The 15,959-nt window shown below is 40.3% G+C and overlaps 1 protein-coding gene across 1 annotated transcript; it reads right to left on the bottom strand.

The window, feature by feature from the left end:
• Positions 1-1,570: 1,570 nt before the first annotated feature.
• Positions 1,571-15,745, bottom strand: LOC120562704 (xylose isomerase-like). Its single transcript, XM_039806556.1, has 14 exons — positions 15,488-15,745; positions 12,749-12,825; positions 12,199-12,271; positions 11,830-11,942; positions 11,701-11,726; positions 10,501-10,638; positions 10,200-10,309; positions 10,017-10,112; positions 8,633-8,716; positions 8,430-8,556; positions 8,218-8,323; positions 4,666-4,848; positions 4,468-4,542; positions 1,571-2,101 (listed from the first exon to the last, which is right to left on the bottom strand). Exons 1-14 carry the CDS (start codon positions 15,513-15,515, stop codon positions 2,018-2,020), a joined length of 1,320 nt encoding a protein of 439 aa, XP_039662490.1. The 5' UTR covers positions 15,516-15,745; the 3' UTR covers positions 1,571-2,017.
• Between the last annotated feature and the right edge of the window lie 214 nt (positions 15,746-15,959).

The following is a 15,959-nucleotide window of genomic DNA, read 5'->3' as shown; positions in this document are numbered from 1 at the left end:
CTAAGCACTCGTCTAACTGCAGGTAGCAGCAGCAGCAGCAACAGAGAGCTGAAGAGAGCAGGCAAGTGTTCATAAACTTCTGGTGTACTTACAAACTTTCCAATCAATCGTTTACATAACCTATTTGTACTAGTGTAGAAGTTTGGTATCATTTCGGGCATTATTAGTGGGGTCAATTACGAGATACATCACTGGATCCATTAGCCCCTGCGCTAAGCTATTCAGCTGATAACGCTACGCTACGCTAACTCTCCCAATGTTAGACCCAGGTGAAAAAAGCTTCTGGGGGGGTGTTTGGCTCGAGCTCATGGTGCAAAGGACCCTAGGGTGAAATTACTCCGAACCATCACTTTAACCGGCAGCCATGTGCAATGATCCATGTGAGTCACGCTCGAGACATCCATGATATCCAGAAAAACGTGCAGAGTGAGAGCTCTTCTCAATAGCTTTTGTTTGAAACAGGCTGTGTCAAATGTATATGAATATTAAACAACTCCAAGTAGCCTACTGGAGAGACTTTTCCTGGAAAGTGGGATACATGGGCTACAAGATTATGAAATAGAGCCTACCAAAAATACAAACTGAATGTCGCATCATCTTTTTCTGCCCAGAACTAAAAACCTACTTGCAATCAGTTATAACTAAACGATTTTGAATTAAATAAGCAGATAAACCATACAAAATGTAGTATTGAAAGGTATAACACCACCTAAACTAACTCTGGACAGAGACCAATAACTAACTCTTTAAATTTCTGTGAGTGATTTTTATGCATGGGGTGGTAGTAGTCAGTACGGAGTTGAGTTGGGTTGGGAACCGGAGAGTTGTTGGTTCAAGTCCCCATACAGACCAAAAGTATGGTGGTGGACTGGTAGCTGGAGAGGTGACATTTCACTTCCTGGGCACTGCCAAGGTGCTCTTGAACAATGCACCGAACCCCCAACTGCTTGGGGCACCTTTCCATGGGCAGCTCCCTCACTCTGACATCTGTCCATTAGTGCATGTATAGGTACTGAGCATGTGTGTGTAATTCAGGCCTGTGTGTAATGTGTGTAATAACAACAGAGTAAAAACATTGTAATTTCCCCTTGCGGTATTAATAAAGTATACATTATATTACCTTACATGTATGTGAGATATATGTGTTTGTTGTGTTATGGTTGTCTAAGCTACTGGATGCCTAAAATTTCCCTCGGGATGAATACAGTATCTATCTATCTATCTATCTATCTATCTATCTATCTATCTATCTATCTATCTATCTATCGACTACACATAGAGGAACCTGAGACTTACTGTGAGAAAACATACAGTATGACGACGGGTAAGAACTTGTTGAAACCTATTCTGCCTTCTCCTATTCTAACAATATTAACATACCAAATTTGGGAACGGGAGAGAATAATTTACAGGCAGATACAGGAATGACATATTCTTTGTGGTGAAGGTACTTAAAATAATTTTTATATATATATATATATATATATATATATATATATATATATATATATATATATATAAACACTAATAATAAGAAAGGTTATCTCTTACAATAAAGTAGAACAAAATGTCTGGATATTTATCATTTTTAATTATTCAATAGTTAATATCTGTGTCGACTGGATGTGGAAAGATAAACAGGACCACGTATTAACTGCACTGTGAATGTGTTTTATTACACAGTGAACAGGAGTCCTCCTCAGTGTATCAAACACTAGATGATATGTCAATAGCACTACAAATACATACTGATACAGACTCCCAACATGTTATGTTGAATAAGTCTGTCAAGGACACTTTAACATTTCAGCTTTTTGCTTGCAGTATTCAGCATCTTTACGGGTGCTTTTTTAGTTAGTGGAACAACTGCAACCCCAGTGGGATGAATACAGCTCTCTACCTTTCTGACACTCTGTTTGACGCTCTGATGTGTTTCACCACTGCACCACGCACGACAGCTTCTATCTGTGTCAAAGGTTAGTATGTCCTATGCAGACACAGGAGAGTGATGCTTCTATTATATGTAGCGATTAAAAATGCATTCATGTTTTTCTTGCTTCCCTGAAGTCACTTTCGGCTCCCCGTTCTGCTTGATGAAGGCCTGATAAAACAAAACACAAAGCCTTTTATGTTTAAGACCATTAACACTCTCTTACTGTAGATACTGTAGTCTACTCAGTTTATTACACTGGCAATGACAACCTCTGAGCAAACACACTGAGGAAAGTCTGAGGTGCAAATAACCCTCTGACTGGCCAAAAAGCAATGTTCACAAATACTGCTGGTTATAGTTTTAAGCAGCTTGAAATGTGAAACAATATACATGTGACAAATGATGTATTAAGTCGGTTACTTAGACAGGGGCGGAGTGAGGGGCTGGCTTCTGGGGCTACAGCCCGGAATGTTTTCTAAAAAGCCCCAAATCTTTCAGGTTTTTAAAATAACTTTTGTGTCATTTACCCTTCGGTCTCTCTGATTGGACCGGCAAGTCAATGAAGCAAACGTTCGGTTACTGCAGTAATGTCACCATTCATTCTGTTTACTCTACTTTCAAAATTAGATACAAAATACGATGGAGGCTCTCCAGGATGATTGCTTTCCTTGGCAATTATCACGTTTTTACCAAATGATGCACAGATTCTTAGGCATTCTATTATCAAATGTCATGAAAAATAGTGCATATGGCTGCAATAAATGGAGCAAGCCCCAAATGTTTACAACGTCTGGCTCTGCCCCTGCTCTTAGACTAGTATGTTTTCCATGTTTAAAGGACAATTCTGGCGCAAAATGAACCTAGGGGTTAAAAGGCCCCATGGCATGAAAATGTCACTTTATGAGGTGTTTTAACATTAATATGTGTTCCCCCAGCCTGCCTATGGCCCCCCAGTGGCTAGAAATGGTGATAGGTGTAAACCGAGCCCTGGGTATCCTGCTCTGCCTTTGAGAAAATGAAAGCTCAGATGGACCAATCTGGAATCTTCTCCTTATGAGGTCATAAGGAGCAAGGTTACCTCCCCTTTCTCTGCTTTGCCCGCCCAGAGAATTTGGCCCACCCATGAGAGAGAGAGAGACATCATGGCTTTCAAACGAGCAAAGTGGCAGTTGGTCAAGGCCACACCCCCACCCTCCACCTTGCTCCCACTCTCTCCTCCTCAATAGCTACAGACACAGAAATGGTACATCCTAAGGAAAGCTCATTGTGGGACTGGCTCTAGTGGCTGTAATTCTGCACCAAGGCTGAATTTCGGGAAAGAGACTTCAGATACAGTATTAGGGGACCACTAAGGTCTATATAAAAGAGACTTCAGATACAGTATTTAGGGGACCACTAAGGTCTATATAAAAGAGACTTCAGATACAGTATTAGAGGACCACTAAGGTCTATATAAAAGAGACTTCAGATACAGTATTAGGGGACCACTAAGGTCTATATAAAAGAGACTTCAGATACAGTATTAGGGGACCACTAAGGTCTATATAAAAGAGACTTCAGATACAGTATTAGGGGACCACTAAGGCCTATATAAAAGAGACTTCAGATACAGTATTAGGGGACCACTAAGGTCTATATAAAAGCATCCAAAGAGCACCATGTGATGGGACCTTTAATAACACATTCTCTGGGATTTGTTTTCATGCTAATTGAATGTGACCAGTTTTAGCGCAAACCGCTAATTAGCTTATAACGCTAGTCGTCGGGGCATGGGTAAAGTAAAAATAAATCACTATTTCTACACCACTAACAAGGCTCAAAACAGCACCACACTTCCACGGTAGCATAATGAGATTCCCTACATGTAAACCCAAGCATTGAGAACTTTGTAAGTGTACAGACAGTATATTTTAATTATTTAATAAACAGATAATTCATGCGTTTCCATATAATTACATTTCACAAACGTAATTCCTATCGACCCATTGGGAAACCCCGGACCATGGGAGATTTCACATTTCAGCTCACGTTGCACAGCGTTCAACTGGTCATGACTGTTTTACCAAGATGGCGTGGTGGTGCCATTTTCAGCCTTGTTAGTGGTATAGAAATAGTGATTTCTTTTTACTTTACCCCTGCCCCGATGATTAGCGTTATAAGCTAACTAGCGGTTTGCGCTAAAACTGGTCACATTCGATTAGCATGAAAACAAATCCCAGAGAATGGTCGACTCGGTGCACACGTGTTCATTTTGCGCTGGAATTGTCCTTTAAGTAGCAATCCTTTCTCATCCTTCTAAATTATATTCAGACTCAATAGTAATATAGTTGAAGGAGCTGATGAGATTTAATTTCACTGGAATTGTACCTTGTATGATTTCATGTGACAAATAAAAAAAATCACAAATTAATTGATTGATTGAATATCACCGATACTATGCTATAAAATCTATTCTAATAACAAAAGGCTATACAACATTAAATAAGACAACAGAGATGGTTGTGCAAAAGTAAACAAGTCTCTAACAGTCTTACCTCCATTTCCTCCAAGGAGGCGGAACCTTCCTCCACTTTCTTTCCGATGCCATGACTGTAGCTTGAGTATCGCTCCTGTTTGAATCACACATAATAAGAAGTCCGAGACCAAACATTATGGCGGATGTCTCCTAATAATACTGTACCTGGAAATTAAAGTCTATTTAAACAGGGATTTTCTGTGAGCTGCACACATACCTTCACCATACCAGCTAGGAGCCCGTCCTCAATAATGCAAACAGCATTTCTGAGTCCTCTTGCGAAGGAGTCCATGGCTCCGATGTGAGAGATGAACAGGTCCTCCAGGTCTGTGGACTCCCGGCGCACCTTAGCATCAAAGTTCAGGCCTCCTGGCTGCAGACCACCTTGTTCAACAATGGTCTGGAGGAGATTAATTGGACACTAAAGAATCACTAGGTCCCTGTATCGCTGTTCTGATCTATACTCTATAATCTTCTACAGGGCTGAGTGTGTAATAAACAAGTATGAACATTAAAGCTGCACTAATCAAGCAAATAAGAAGCTGGGTCCAGACTAGTTAATGATAGCCTGACAGATTATTTTAAGGGGATGGAAGAATGAAGGGCTGCCATCAATCCAGGAGTGGGCTTGTGAGATGGCTAGGGTGGCAGAGTTTGAAAAAAGAAAAAAAAAAAAAGTATGTATGTTTACATTAACAATGAATCTAATGACTATGTGTATTAGAAGAGGAGCCCCTCCTAGTGATGAACACTCCAGGAATTATTATAGATTCTGCAGTTCCCTTCAGCTCTACAAAGCTTTTTAACCTCTTTTGCCGATTTTATTTTTTGGTTTTCCAGCTAGCAACTTCTTTATTTACCCTGTTCACTGCTACAAAGACAAACAGGCTCAGATAAACCCACTGTGCTGTACTAGTTAGCACAAAACAGCAGAAAGACAAAGTTAGCAGCTAGTCACATACTGTATTTTTCCTGGAGCTGGTGGAGACCAAAACAGAGCGAAATGAAGAAGGAATACTTACATTTGCCATGTGAACAAAAACACGACTACAATGGAATGCTAAAATTACTTTGTGTAATGAGGAAAGTGTCTGCTAACTTGCTGAACTTAAAGCACTGATTGGTTTAGGGCCAAAAGACAAGTCTCTCAGGTCATCTGCTTTCTGTCCCCAGAGTCAGAACTAAACAGGGAGAAGCAGCGTTCAGATTTTATGCACCACATATCTGGAACAAACTCCCAGAAAGCTGCAGATCTGCTGCAACTCTCTGTTCTTTTAAATCAAGGCTGAAAACTTTTCTTTTTGATGCTGCCTTTTATTAATTGTTCATTTTTTACACAGCAACTTTTATTATTGTATTTCATGCCTGTCCTATTCTATTTTAGCTGTTTTTATATTCTCATTATTATTATTATTAATAATTATTATTGTTTTTAATTGCTCTTTCATCTTTTATTTAAAGCACTTTACCTTGCTACCTGAAATGTGCTATGCAAATAAAGCAGCATTGCCTTGCCTAACACGTTTACCATATCAACTTTATACAGTAGTAATTATGTTGATGCATAGCTTGTTCTGCTGCCCCCATGTGGCCAAAATATCAAACAACACTGCTTTTACCAAATCATTTGTCTTATCAACCTTTGCTAGGTACAGTATATTATTATTGCCAGCTAAAGCTAATTTGTATCCTTACCCAACAGTGTTTGAGCAATGTCATCTTATAACATCAAAACCTAACATATTTGGCAATAAACTCCTGTTTCATTTTAAAGGGGTGATAGAATGCAAAACCGATTTTACCCTGTCATAGTTGAATAACGACAGTTCGGTGGGTAAATAGGACATACATAGAAGCTCAAAGTCCCACTGACACCCCTTTACTATGAAAATCTCATATTTTGAAACTGCCGCTCCGGAAGGCGGGCGAATCCCCAACAAGCTTATGCGTAATCAAAAAACGGAACCTTAAGAGAACAGTCCGCCCCCAATATTTATATGGGGCACACAACTGACCTGAGATCAGGTAGTCTTCTGAATCTAGCTAGGTCACGCAGATCTCTGCTATTCCATTACAAAAATTCACTTCTGAAACTTTTTATGCGAGAAATCAACCATATAAAGCTCAAATATGGGCCGCTTTTACCAAAAAGGATGGCTAACTAATTTGCAAATTGGAATGGGTTTTGCTTATAGCACACACGCCTGGAACGCAGCCGGAAAGCGCCAACGCACTAGAAATCTTCCGCGGTACCTTTCACATAACAATCGTGGAAATAAACGTTTCTTTCTGGCCTTGAAGTCTCATTGATAGGCGCAGTCGCGGGGAGATGGAGTCCATCAATGAGAGCTAGGTAGCCTCCTCCTAACTCTGACATTCACAAAAATACATTAAATGGAACCGAAATCGGACAAGTGTTAGCTACCTTTTAAGACCTTGAGGAACCTGTAATATTCATGCCGTGGACGAAATTCAAACTGTAAATATACTTTAGTTATGCGAAAGTGTAGCTAGCTAGCTGCGGTATTTCCCCAAGCAAGCTGCGTTCATAAAAATGCCTTAAAATCAAATCGGACACAACGGTTAGCTTTATAAGACATTGGGGAATGATGTTATATAAGTGGCGTGGACAAATTCAAAATGTAAATATAATTTAGTTATGGCGATAGTGTAAGCAAGCTGCTCCCCATTGTAATGAATGGGACATATACAAAGGAAAGCAGCTACACATCCTATATAAAACCATAAAAATAAATCGGACACAACGGTTAGTTTTATTAAGACATTGGGGAATGATGGTATATAGTAGGCGTGGAACGAAATTCTAAATTGTAATATATAATTTAGTTATGGCCGACAGTGTACAGCTGCGGCCCCATTGTAATGAATGGGACATATAGCAAGCAGCTGCTGGTCCTAAGCTCCGTTTACAAAGATGCCTTAAAAACAACCGGACACAACGGTTAGCTTTATAAGACATTGGGGAATGATGGTATATAAGTGCGGACGAAATTCAAACTGTAAATATAATTTAGTTATGGCGACAGTGTAGCTAACTAGCTGCGGTTTTCCCACATTGTAATGAATGGGACATATTGCAAGCGCAGCTGCTCGTCCTACAAAGACGCTAACGTTCATAAAAATGCCTTAAAATCAAAGTGGCGTGGACCAAAAAACCGTAAATATATTATAGTTATGCGGTAGCTGGGCCGCGGAGCCCCTTAGTGCAGTATCCACAAAGGGTGACTTTGCCCTGGAGCCCAGCAGGCTGCCGCTTCCGTCAGACTGTGTGGAGCTCCTAAAGTCCGACACGTCTTACCAAATTTGCAATTAGCCATCAAATTTTGTAAAACGGCCCATATTTCAGCTTTATATAGTTGATTTCTCGCTTAAAAAGTCTCAGAAGTGAATTTGGTAATGAAACATTGCAGTGTCTGGAATATGAGATTCTGTCGCTTCTCTAATGTATGTGTATTGGGGATTCGCTCCAACCAATCAGCGCGGCGTCTCTAATATGTGCGTATGGCAAGTCGCTCAACCAATCAGCGCGCAGCTCATCTAAATATTCATGACCATACCATATTTGGAAGAAAAGCTCTTGTTACAAATAGGGCCAAAACACAGGGATGCATAAGGGCCAATAAAATATCAACCAGGCCATTTTCAGCCCAACCAATGTTACATACCCCATTAGGAGACCATAAGGAACAGTGTGAAATACCCTATATAATCATTCTATCACCCCTTTAAGTTAAAGAAATGAGTTCACCTTCATGACCAAGGTGGTGTTCCTGATGTCCATGGGGAACTGGTCTGTGTCCCAGCCCAGGTCTGGAGAGCCAGTGTTTGCATCAACTGAACCCAGCATGCCAAAGCTGTCCGCCAGCAGACAAAGATGACACAGAATGTAATACTCAGTGTTCAAAATGTGTTACGTGTTAAAATTGTGATGCAGTAACAGCAGTAAGTACAATGCCTCACGCAGAAGCCATGACAACATCATGTTCGTAGGAGTGTCCTGCCAGGGTGGTGTGGTTGGGCTCGATGTTCAACTTAAAGTCATTCTCCAGACCATAATGCTTAAGGAATCCCATGACACTCATTGCATCTGTAGAAGAAACACATGGGACATATAAAATGCATCATTAAGACTGAGATTACAAAGCATTATTGGTTTACCTTACCATAGTCATACTGGTGCTTGCAGGGCTCCTTAGGCTTAGGTTCAATAAGAAACTGGCACTTCAACCCAATCTTCTCTTTGTACTCTGGTGACAAATACAAATACAGACATGAAATTGAAAGTGTGCCACATCCTGACCAAAACTCTGATACCGGAGGGCTTGGTATCGTTTAACAATTTTCAATACCGGTACCGATACCAATACTGTGACTTCGATACAGGTTCTTAAATGATACTTTTTTCCATACCAATTTTATAAAAGAAATTACAACATTACGGCAGAAATCTTTTTATTTATTTTTCAGCTCCAACTATGTGAGCCGTCTTTGTGTAACGCAGAGTTATTCCCTGTGTGTCTCTACGACGTGTAAAAGACAGCCAATCACAGACATTATTAGATCTTGGTAGAAGCATGCTGCATGCTTATTGGCTCACTGACGCTGAGGAGATATACTCTTTAGGTATTAAAATTGGGTATTAAATGACGAGGCATTTTTCCATACTCGATAATTTAGAGGCAATTCGGTGGGTGCCTAAAAAGTGTTGAATTCGGTAACCAGCCCTACCTACCTACATACAGTACAGGCCAAAAGTTTGGACACACCTTCTCATTCAATGGGTTTCTTTATTTTCATGACTATTAACATTGTAGATTCTCACTGAAGGCATCAAAACTATGAATGAACACATATGGAATTATGTACTTAACAAAAAAGTGTGAAATAACTGAAAACATATCTTATATTTTAGATTCTTCAAAGTAGCCACCCTTTGCTTTTTTTGATACTGCTGCAAACCCTTGGTGTTCTCTCAATGAGCTTCATGAGGTAGTCACCTGAAATGGTTTTCACTTCACAGGTGTGCTTTGTCAGGATTAATTAGTGGAATTTTGTCCCTTATTAATAAAAAAGCAAAGGGTGGCTACTTTGAAGAATCTAAAATATAAGACATGTTTTCAGTTATTTCACACTTTTTTGTTAAGTACATAATTCCATATGTGTTCATTCATAGTTTTGATGCCTTCAGTGAGAATCTACAATGTAAATTCTCATGAAAATAAAAAAGGAAACGCATTGAATGAGAAGGTGTGTCCAAACTTTTGGCCTGTACTGTACATACCTACATACATACATACATACATACATACATACATACATACAGAATTGCTGAATTATCAACAGATTTTCAAGCCGTTTGCTTTGCTACAAATGTATTTTGTAGACATGTAGACATGTATTTATGATACAGGATACCAAGTGTGTCTTTATAGTCAGATCGGATCAGATGTCCGTCCCAAAATGGCGGCGGCAAAGACACATCTCAAAAGCCGGAGGCGGTATCTACGTATGTACTGTATATATCTGTGTATTCACATGCACACTTACTGACAGCCATTTTGAAGAAGTTGGCCATGTGCTTCAGTTCAGCAGCAACATCAGTATTGTGGAAGGAAAGGAAGCCTTCCCTTCCTCCCCAAAACACTGTCGAGACAAATATAAAATGATGTAGCAACGTTGCTGCATTGGAGAAGCGTATCGATATTTTAGGCACCGTCAAGTCACTCATACCAAAATTTTCTGCACCCAACTTCTTGGCAGTATCAAGCCCCTTCTTAACCTGAGCGCCAGCATAGGCCAGAACATGACAGTCAGGGTTGGTGGCTGCACCATTCATATACCTGTCACATGAATCAAATATATCATGATGTAAGCACTGGACTACTTTGGTTATTGTATATATTTTCATATAGCCTCGGTCTTTCTTTTATTACTTAATTTACTTCATGTAACAATGTCCGATGCTGTATACCCATCTTTCCTTGCTAATCCCCAGCATTCGACTGTCATCTTTTCTGAATTAAACACTGACCTTGGGTGGGCAAAGAGATTGCAGGTGACCCACAGCACCTTGATTCCAGTCTGGTTCTGCAGCTGGAGAGCCAGGTCTGTTAATTCATTCAGATTCCTGTTGGACTCCTCCAGAGTTGAGCCCTCAGGAGCCATATCCCTGTAGAAAACATTGTTCGGAAAACTGTAATACACAATAAACATCAAATACTAGTTAGATTTCATTACTTCGAAATACTGTTAAATTACAAGAGAGGTGGACAAAAGAGGGTTTAAAGCATGGATTGTATGACACATTTAAAGGCACCACTGAGCACATATTGCTGGTACTAGATTGATTAAACTAAACAACTAACAATTATTTTCAGTGTTGATTAATCTGTAGATTATTTTCTCGATTAACGGATTAGTTGTTTGGTCTATAAAATGTCAGAAAAGGTTGAAAAATGTGGATCAGTGTTTCCCAAAGCCCAAGATGACGTCCTCAAATGTCTTGTTTTGTCCACAACTCAAAGATATTCAGTCTACTGTCCCAGAGGAGAGAAGACACTAGAACAATATTCACATTTAAGAAAGCTGGAATCATTGAATTTTCTTAAAAAATGACTCAAACCGATTATAAAACCCAATTGGTAATTATTTAATAGTTGAGAAATAATCATTTCATCTTTGCAGCATTGAGATATATAATCTAATAATCTATTTAAACCATTATTCACCTAAACGTATAGTACAGCTAGTTTGATTATGCAAGCCCAGATAAACAGAATAAAGAAAGATGATGTTGAAACCATAGAAATAGAATAACAACAGACAACACCATTCAAAACAACATAGTAGGATTGTCAGAGAACTATAACCGGTGTAGCAGGCTTACTTCCATAGAAACCGACTAGCAGAACGTCACGGACTCACTGTGGTAAGGTTTTGCAGGAATACATATGGAGAGCCAGAGTAAATGAGTAAAATATAACAACTTAGCACTTCATCCACACACTCTTGTGGTCTTGTCAGCGTAGGAATGCACATTTCCATCGACAGATGAGTGACCACTTTGTTCAGCTCATTTCTTTAACCAGTGTAGCATTAAAGCATGGCAGAATTAACAAGCTAGCTAAGTACTTTATACCAGTCAAATGACCACGGCAAACAGTTCAATGTCAGTTATACTGATTCTATATCTATGCTTGAAAATCAAAAAAAGAATGAAATGGTCAATTACCTGTCATGAAATGTGTAGTATTTCACCTGTGAAAAGACGCAGAAGTTACAAAGGAAACACACGGTATAAGATTTAATCAGCTGTGTGTAACTGTGACTTTCGTTGTAAAATTGAGCCGATTTCCCTCACACCAAGCTTGGTGAAAAACTCAAAAGCAGCCCGGAGTCGCTTCTTGGCTGATTCCATAGGATTTCCTTCATTCCAGGGCCGGTGGAGGGTCGGAGACCCAAAAGGATCAGCTCCTAAAAAAGATAACAATTCGAAAAAAGACTCTTGGCCCTTAATTAAAAATGTTTTTTGTATACAAATCTAAAAAGGAGGTAGAAACTATAATAGCACAAACCACAATAGAACGACAGTGTTCATGTGTGTTTACAAGAGCCTATTCATAATAGATAATGCTTGGACCTCATATTAGTCACCACCAAGCCTCCACACACAGACTGTCTGATGACTGATGATGACTAATATCAGTGTTGGGTAGTTACAGTAGCCTACCAGTGCCACAGAAGGAGTGCCAATAGCAGACTGAAAACCTCAGCCATTCCTCCATCTTCCTCTCCATCAGCACCTGCACAGACAAACACAGGTATGCAGTATGAATCATGATGGACATAGGTAGGTGTGTGTGTGTGTGTGTGTGTGTGTGTGTGTGTGTGTGTGGGTGTGTGTAAAACTATGGTGGCCCTAAAGTGCAAACCAATGCAGCAAATCCCACAACGCAAAAGCAAAAGCCACAACACGACAGCATTACTAAGACTGAATTTCATTTATTTGATTTGTGAATTGAAACGAAAAACAAAAAAAAACATGCTATTTCTGTTTGATCGTTTCTTGGTTCAAATGAAAAAACAAACTATCAAAACGTAAACGGACCCATTTGTAAATGACAGACAGTGCAACCAATCAGTGACGAGGATAGGTGTCCAATATGTACCTACCCTTTCCGTTTCAGTCTTACTAATGCTGTGGTGTTGTGGTGAAATGCTTTCGCGTTGTGGGATTTGCTGCCATAGTTTGCACTTCAGGGCCACCGTATAACCCCTACCTCTTCTGCATTGTAGTGTTTGAAGCACATGACATCTCCAGGCCCAGCACTCGGTAAATATGGGATCTTCGGAATGCCTGTGCACCATAAATGTTGTTCAATTCAATGAAACAAACACACATTAATCTCCTTTTGTTATGTGACATGGGGAATACATAGCAATGGAAGTGATTTGGATAAGAGCACATGATGATACTATACTGTATGTGCAAGTTTTTTTTCACACATTTAAGATTGTAGGACAATTGAAAGGGTAGCCTATAAAACGTATACCAATTCATCACCTACTGCAGTGATTCCAAACCATGGCAGGGGTAGCCTACTGGTACCCCTGGGGTACTTCTGTAGTTGCCAGAGGGTACGTGGAAAGATTGTGGAGTGAGTAACCCAACTAATTTGAAAAAATATCAATTATGATTTGATTAAAAGAATTTAGACACATACATACTAACATTAAGTCAACTGTAACACCTAAACACATAATGTGTTGCAGTTATGTGTAAGAGTGTGTGAAACGTAGTTAGCAAGCAAGAACAGAAATCTTAAAACAGGTAACGTTAGCTTAAAATACATGTTACAAATAAATAGCTAAAACTAATGACTTAATGACTCGCTTTTTCAAATGTGTGATGCAACTACGGTAGCCGTTATGTACCAAGAAACTATGACAACATGTCTTCCAATTTTTTGCTTTCTTTGGTGACGAGGATTCCTTCTCCTGTGGCTCGGCATAAGTATGATCCTCCATTATGAACTAAAGGGCACTGCAGCCTTTGCCGGGGCGGTGACAAGCGCCTCTCACTGATCTCCTTCTCCGTTTCAGCTGGTTTCAGTCACGTGACGCTGGCTCTGAACGAAAACGCGTTGTGGATTAGCTAGACAGGTCGGCTAGTGCTCTATGTTCCTCTCAGCCATTATAGTTTTTCAAAATGGCAGAACGACATGGAAGCCTCTGTCTCTGCCCGATGTGAGTGCAGATATGAGTTGCGCATGCGTCACTTTGCAACAAGTAGACTCCAAGAACCTGCTAACGAGAGACTTCTGTAATGTCAATACAACAAAAATGGACCTACATAACGAAGTTGGTTCACTGCAATCAAAGTTAGCAATCAAACAAACAAAGGCTGTCACTTGAATGGTGTTTTGAGCTAACGTTAGCAATCAAACAATCATAGATAGCTAAAACGTTTTTGAAATGATTTCCATTTTCTGTTATTGTTTGTAATGAGAAAAGTTTATAATTTTATGGATTTCACAACTTTCAGTATGACACGTTATGCTGTAAACCGTTTAAATCTGCATGCGCAACTCACATCTGTACTCGACTCACATCAGGCAATACAGATAAGAAATTCTTTGCTTACGAGGATAAGTCAGATCATTTTACACCAAGGAGGACATATTTATGAATGAAGACATTGATTTTAGCTAATAAAATACTTAAAACACTAAACAGTGTACCTTAAACTGTTCAAATAATTATCTAAAAGTAGCCTATACTGCATAAATGATTGATACATACATGTTGATAAAAGTATTGCCTACACTATAGGACTTCGCTGACCAAACCAGTATGAAAAATGAACAATATCCACTTTTATATAATGAATACTGTTTTTTGGAACATACATTGTGAATCGATGAAGGGGATTTGTGAGTTCACCTGACGTGCGGCTGTAGAGGTAACTGTTACCTCAGCTCAGACCAAAAAAGGGTGGGAACCACCACAGACAGTAGGGAACCACCACAGACAGTAGGGAACCACCACAGACAGTAGGGAACCACCACAAACAGTAGACAGTAGGGAACCACCACAAACAGTAGACAGTAGGGAACCACCACAAACAGTAGACAGTAGGGAACCACCATAGACAGTAGACAGTAGGGAACCACCACAAACAGTAGACAGTAGGGAACCACCATAGACAGTAGACAGTAGGGAACCACCACAAACAGTAGACAGTAGGGAACCACCACAACCAGTAGACAGTAGGGAACCACCATAGACAGTAGACAGTAGGTAACCACCACAAACAGTAGACAGTAGGGAACCACCATAGACAGTAGACAGTAGGTAACCACCATAGACAGTAGACAGTAGGTAACCACCATAGACAGTAGGGAACCACCATAGACAGTAGACAGTAGGGAACCACCACAACCAGTAGACAGTAGGGAACCACCATAGACAGTAGACAGTAGGTAACCACCATAGACAGTAGGGAACCACCATAGACAGTAGACAGTAGGGAACCACCACAACCAGTAGACAGTAGGGAACCACCATAGACAGTAGACAGTAGGTAACCACCACAAACAGTAGACAGTAGGGAACCACCATAGACAGTAGACAGTAGGTAACCACCACAAACAGTAGACAGTAGGGAACCACCATAGACAGTAGGGAACCACCATAGACAGTAGACAGTAGGGAACCACCACAGACAGTAGACAGAAGGGAACCACCATAGACAGTAGGGAACCACCAAAGACAGTAGGGAACCACCAAAGACAGTAGGGAACCACCAAAGACAGTAGGGAACCACTGGTCTACAGCGTAACGGTGACATGTGCTCCACAGACAGGCCTGTGTCTGGGCAAACTCTAAATCATGTGGACTGTACTTTTGCATTACAAGGCCCTGCAGTGCAATTACGTGCATTACGGACACTTTATGTCCACAACATACACACAGAGAGAAACACAGCAGACGTAGCAAACAGAAATATTAAGATTTACCCGAGAAGAATTCCTCCTGTGTTGCCATTTCTGGATTAAAACTTCTACGGCTCCTGCAAGCAGCCTGCAAGTTTGTCTTCGACGTCCTTCCTCCAAAGCACAGAGTGCAGTTCCCTGCTTAACCACAAGGTGTCGCTCTATCACGTTTTAAACCCGAGTCTCAAATATGGCCACACTGCAATTACATGTATTTATGTACAGAACATAATATGTATAACATTTATGCACGCACGCACGCACGCACGCACACAGGTCTGCTCCAACTCTATTTGTTGGCTTAAGGCTTAAGACTTTTCCATCTTTTTTTTCCAATAATATTTTTTTGGGGCATTTTAGGCCTTTATTTGACAGGACAGGTTTAGACAGGAAAGGGAAGAGAGGGGGTATGACATGTAGCAAAGGGCCGCAGCAGGTAGGAATGGAACCCACAGCCGCTGTGGTAAGGACTGAGCCTCTGTCCATGAGGCTCACG

Source organism: Perca fluviatilis, chromosome 7, assembly GCF_010015445.1.
Source record: "Perca fluviatilis chromosome 7, GENO_Pfluv_1.0, whole genome shotgun sequence".
Classification (NCBI taxonomy): domain Eukaryota; kingdom Metazoa; phylum Chordata; class Actinopteri; order Perciformes; family Percidae; genus Perca; species Perca fluviatilis.
Note: the sequence above shows the minus strand (reverse complement) of the source record. Positions and strands in the feature narration are given on the sequence as shown.

Excerpts from the sequence above, each read along its gene's own strand:
- LOC120562704 (XM_039806556.1), bottom strand. The coding sequence starts at position 15,515 with ATGGCAACACAGGAGGAATTCTTCTCGG. Across the intron at positions 4,849-8,217 it reads ACACCACCTTGGTCATGAAG|ACCATTGTTGAACAAGGTGG; the intron begins GTGAACTCATTT and ends AATCTCCTCCAG. Across the intron at positions 4,543-4,665 it reads TCCTAGCTGGTATGGTGAAG|GAGCGATACTCAAGCTACAG; the intron begins GTATGTGTGCAG and ends TGATTCAAACAG.